This window comes from Ctenocephalides felis, unplaced genomic scaffold, assembly GCF_003426905.1.
Source record: "Ctenocephalides felis isolate EL2017-DRISC unplaced genomic scaffold, ASM342690v1 CF-g0.4_SCAFFOLD_00845, whole genome shotgun sequence".
In the NCBI taxonomy this organism is placed as follows: domain Eukaryota; kingdom Metazoa; phylum Arthropoda; class Insecta; order Siphonaptera; family Pulicidae; genus Ctenocephalides; species Ctenocephalides felis.
Window position 1 is genome coordinate 79,794,500 of NW_020536999.1, and position 4,432 is coordinate 79,798,931.

At 31.3% G+C, this 4,432-nt stretch overlaps 1 protein-coding gene across 1 annotated transcript; it reads left to right on the forward strand.

Moving 5' to 3' along the window:
• The first annotated feature begins 949 nt into the window (after positions 1–949).
• On the forward strand, positions 950–2,353 carry LOC113390691 (zinc finger BED domain-containing protein 4-like). The gene has a single exon (XM_026626887.1). The coding sequence runs from the start codon at positions 950–952 to the stop codon at positions 2,351–2,353; it is 1,404 nt and encodes a 467-aa protein (XP_026482672.1).
• Positions 2,354–4,432: the final 2,079 nt, after the last annotated feature.

Consider the following 4,432-nt stretch of genomic DNA (forward strand, 5'->3'; position numbering starts at 1 on the left):
TTGGCATACCTTAGAAAAAATGGATGTATGTGTGTGTGTGTGTGTGTGTGTGCGTAGTATGTATGTGTGTGCGGATACAAATTTTCGTCGACGATTTCGGGAACACGGATGAAGCAATTTGAATAATTTAAAAAACATTCGATCCGTATTGATAATTAGTCCGTATTGCTGATTAGTTTTTGGCGGAGGTAGGTCTAGCCGTTCCGAAGATATGGGGAAAAAAGTGCCAAAAACGGTACCTCAGTTTTTAATAGAACGGAGCGTCCGATTTTAATAATTCAAAAAACATTTTACTTGACATTGACAAGATGAAGATTTGATCAAATTTTTATAAAGGCAGGTTTAGCGGTTTCGGAGATATAACGAAAAAAGTAAAAAAAATGCCATTTGGCGGTCAAAAATGATCATTAGACATATGCACATCAAATTATCAGATAGATATTTTATAAAGATTTTAACAATAAGTATAAATTTTGTTTACATTCCTATGGGTTCCGTACCAATGTTTACCCGTTAGACAGCGACGCGGCGCTTACGCGCTTTATATTTTGTCTCTCTGCATTTAAAGCAGTACGATTGCTTTGAAAAAAAGTTCAGATCTTCCAACATATGTCAAAATAAAGAAAACATTTTTTTTTTCAAAAATAAAGATTTAAAAAAAAAAATTAAATTTTTTTTTCATTTTTTTTTTCAAAAAAAGTAATTTTTTGTCAAATTTATAGTTTCTCAAAAATCTTATTTTTTCGAAGTAATTTTTTTTCAAAAATGTTAATCGTTTTTAAAAAAAATAATAATTTTTGGTACGGGAAGTTCCAGCAATTTGCCTTAAGGCACGATGCCCTAATTGCCTTAAGACAGAATTCCACTTACAGCTAGTTATCATTATATACACATATACACATAAATAATGAAATAGTGAATAAACATATTTCACTGTTTTATATGTTCAATGAACGTCGAAGAAGAGGTAGAGATCCTGAGTGACTCTGAAGATATGATTAGCATCACTTCAGCTGCTTCCCAAACAAGTTCATTGACGCAGACAAAAATCACAGGAACATTTCGAAGCAGCAAGTATTTGGAAGAAAGGATCGAGAAAATCACATGCTTACTTGCTGAAATGATTTCTACAGATATGCTACCACTAAGCTTTGTGGAATGTAAAGGATTTCAGAAATTTATGAAATTTCTCGAACCGACATACAAAATTCCTTCAAGAGGTACTGTGCTGAGTCGTGTAAAATTATTATACGACATCAAGACCAGTGAAGTCAAGAATTTGTTGTCTGAAGCTAAAAATGTGGCAATCACAACCGATATGTGGACTATTACTGGTCATGTAATAGACAGTACATGGAAGTACAACAATGTGACATTATGCACTGTCGAAATTTCGGAGACACACACTTCAGAAAATTTAAAAAATAAATTGGCTGAACTATTGGGAGTTTGGAATATTGAAGGTAAAATATCTGCTGTTGTTCATGACAATGCTGCAAATATTACAGGGGCTGTTTCGAAGAACAGGAACTTGTTTGGTGATAGCATACCCTGCTTTGTACATACCCTACAGCTGTGCATTAATAGGGCCCTATCAGTCGGTAATGTTCATGATATTGTGAAGAAAGCTAGAAATGTAGTAAGTCATTTTCATCATTCCAGCTTAGCCTACTATAATTTGAAACAGAAGCAAGAGCAACTACAACTGCCAATACATAAACTAATAAATAAAAACATCACTAGGTGGAACAGCACTTACCACAAGCTTGAAAGACTGCTAGAACAACGGCCAGCAATTCCAGCTGTTCTCAATGATCGCTCTGTGACAAACATTAGGACAGCTGAGTCACTTGAAATAACTGAGCAGGAATGGGCGATAACAGGAATGCTGGTCGTGATCTTAAGACCATTTGAAATGAGTACCAACTTATTGTCATCCGAAAAGGCTGTAACATTGTCAGCAGCAAAACGATTGATGTCTTCGTTAATGAGAAGATGTATAGAGAGAATTAATGAAGAGGAATCTATCCATATGAAAATGTTTAAAAAACTAATAAAAACTGAATTAATGGATAGATTTCTCTATAATGTTGACGATGGAAATTTAACAGTTTTTGATATGGCAAGCATATTAGATCCCAGATACAAAGATGAAGTTCCTGATAATGTAAAACAAAAGGCAATAGTGTTGTTAAGTTGTATGGAAGAGACATCCCCCATTACGATTGAAGAAGAATCTTCTGAAATAGGAAGATACTATTTAGATGTATTATTCGATGAGGAAAGAGAAAATGCTATGCCTACTATTACAAAATCAGAAATTGATATATACATTACTGAGCTGATACTGTAGAAGAGACTGCGTATTTGCATGGTGGCGCCGTAATGAAAACAAATACAAAAAACTATCCTAGCCAAAGTCTTTCCATGCTAGCCAAAAAATACTTAGCTATACCAGCCACTGGAAATATAATTACAAACCGCAGAAATTGCCTTCGACCCGACGATATGTGGACATGCTTGTTTTTCTCTGAAAACAAAAATGTATAAAAATATAATTAAATCAATTTTATGTTGTAAATTTGAGGTTTTAATTTGAAATTTCAGACTCAGGAAAAACGTTTTATAATTTATTACCATATTTTTGCACTAGATAGATTTTGATTTTTTTCATAATTAAACTTCTCAATATAAACTAACATTTAATAGCTAAATGCTAACATTTTGAAGGTTTAAATGCTTCTTGTAACAAATATGATATTTTACTTTTTCTCCTCAATTCTTCTTACAACCTTTGGGATCTTAATTTCTATCTATAGTAATAGTTTGCTAGTTTATCTATAATAATCCTCATCTCATATATTGAATTATGTTCAAGTCTAGAAATTTTAAGATCAACATTGAAGATCTACAAATTTTAAAAGAACAAACTGTTTATATAAAATATAAAATTTAGAATATTTTTGATGTTTCATATAATTGATAACATTATGTGTATATTAAACATTTACTCATGATTATTAACCTGAAACACAAACTAATTATACTTCTTTAAGTATATTAAGAACTTATAAATATTTGGAGACACATGTTTTTATTTGTACATAACCTATAATGCAAAACAATGTCACAAACGATTGAAAAAAGAAGTTTATTGGTTTATGAAAAAGTTTATAATTATTTTTTTAGAAGTTTATGAAAATTACATATAACCTAAAAATAATGAAAGCAGACTCAATATTATTCGAATGTACGTATCAAACAAATACATAACTAAATAGAAATGCACAGAAAATGTTAATTATAATTATATTAAAAAATTCAAAGGGTTACAAAAAAAATCAAGAACAAAAAGCGAAACACCTAGCTTTTTGGATATTAGTGACTGAATAAATAAGAAACTAGTGGTGTGTGGCATCGTGCCTTAAGGCAAATTGCTGGAACTTCCCGTATAGTAACGAATTGTTCGAGGAATATTGAATGTTTTCAGATAGATTATATAACTAGTGGGGCGCATGGCATCGTGCCTTAAGGCAAATTGCTGGTACTTCCCGTAGTTTTTATTTTTTAATTATTTTTTCTAAAAGGATTAACATTTTGAAAAAAAAAATACTTTGGAAAAAATAGATTTTTGAGAAACTATAAGATTTCGACTGCATGGTGTGCTAAGAGTACGTGTGAGCAAGTGAGAAGCGTTCGCGTTCGTCGACTTTGGAATACCGGGTCCAGAGTCGACTAGCGATCGCAGCGTGTAATGGGCGATCGTGGCATATGCCGGAATTTGGAAAACCGGATTTCAAAGTCTTTGTCGATCTCAGAGTGAATTCTCCCCCTCGTGGTTGATACCTTATCGCGGTAAGTGGGTCCAGTTGGGCGATAAACGTCCAATTGCCAAGAGCAGACGTATGCTTTAGCTAGCACCTTTGTATACTAGTACGCTTCAAGGTATAAAAATTAATTAGTTAAGTATATTTTTTTCCGAAAAATTTTTTCCGAAAATTTTTTTGACCGAAAATTTTTTTGACCAAAATTTTTTTGACCAAAAATTTTTCCGAAATTTTTTTGGACCAAATTTTTTTTGACCAAAAATTTTTTTGGCCAAAAATTTATTTACAAAAATTTTTTTGACCAAAATTTTTTGGGCCAAATTTTTTTGACCAAGATTTTTCTACCAAAATTTTTTTTCCCAAACTTTTTCTGACCAAAAATTTCTTTGTCCAAAAATTTTTTTAACCAAAAATTTTTTCCAAAAACTTTTTTGACCAAAATTTATTTTTCCAAAATTTTTTTGAATAAAATTTTTTGGACCAAAATTTTTTTGACCAAAAATTTTTTTGACTAAAATTTTTTGGACCAAAATTTTTTTGACTAAAAATTTTTTGATTTGACCAAATTTAATTGACCAAAAATTTTTTTGACCTAATTTTTTTGG

Coding starts and splice junctions, on each gene's coding strand:
- LOC113390691 (XM_026626887.1), top strand. CDS start 950: ATGAACGTCGAAGAAGAGGTAGAGATCCTGAGTGACTCTGAAGATATG.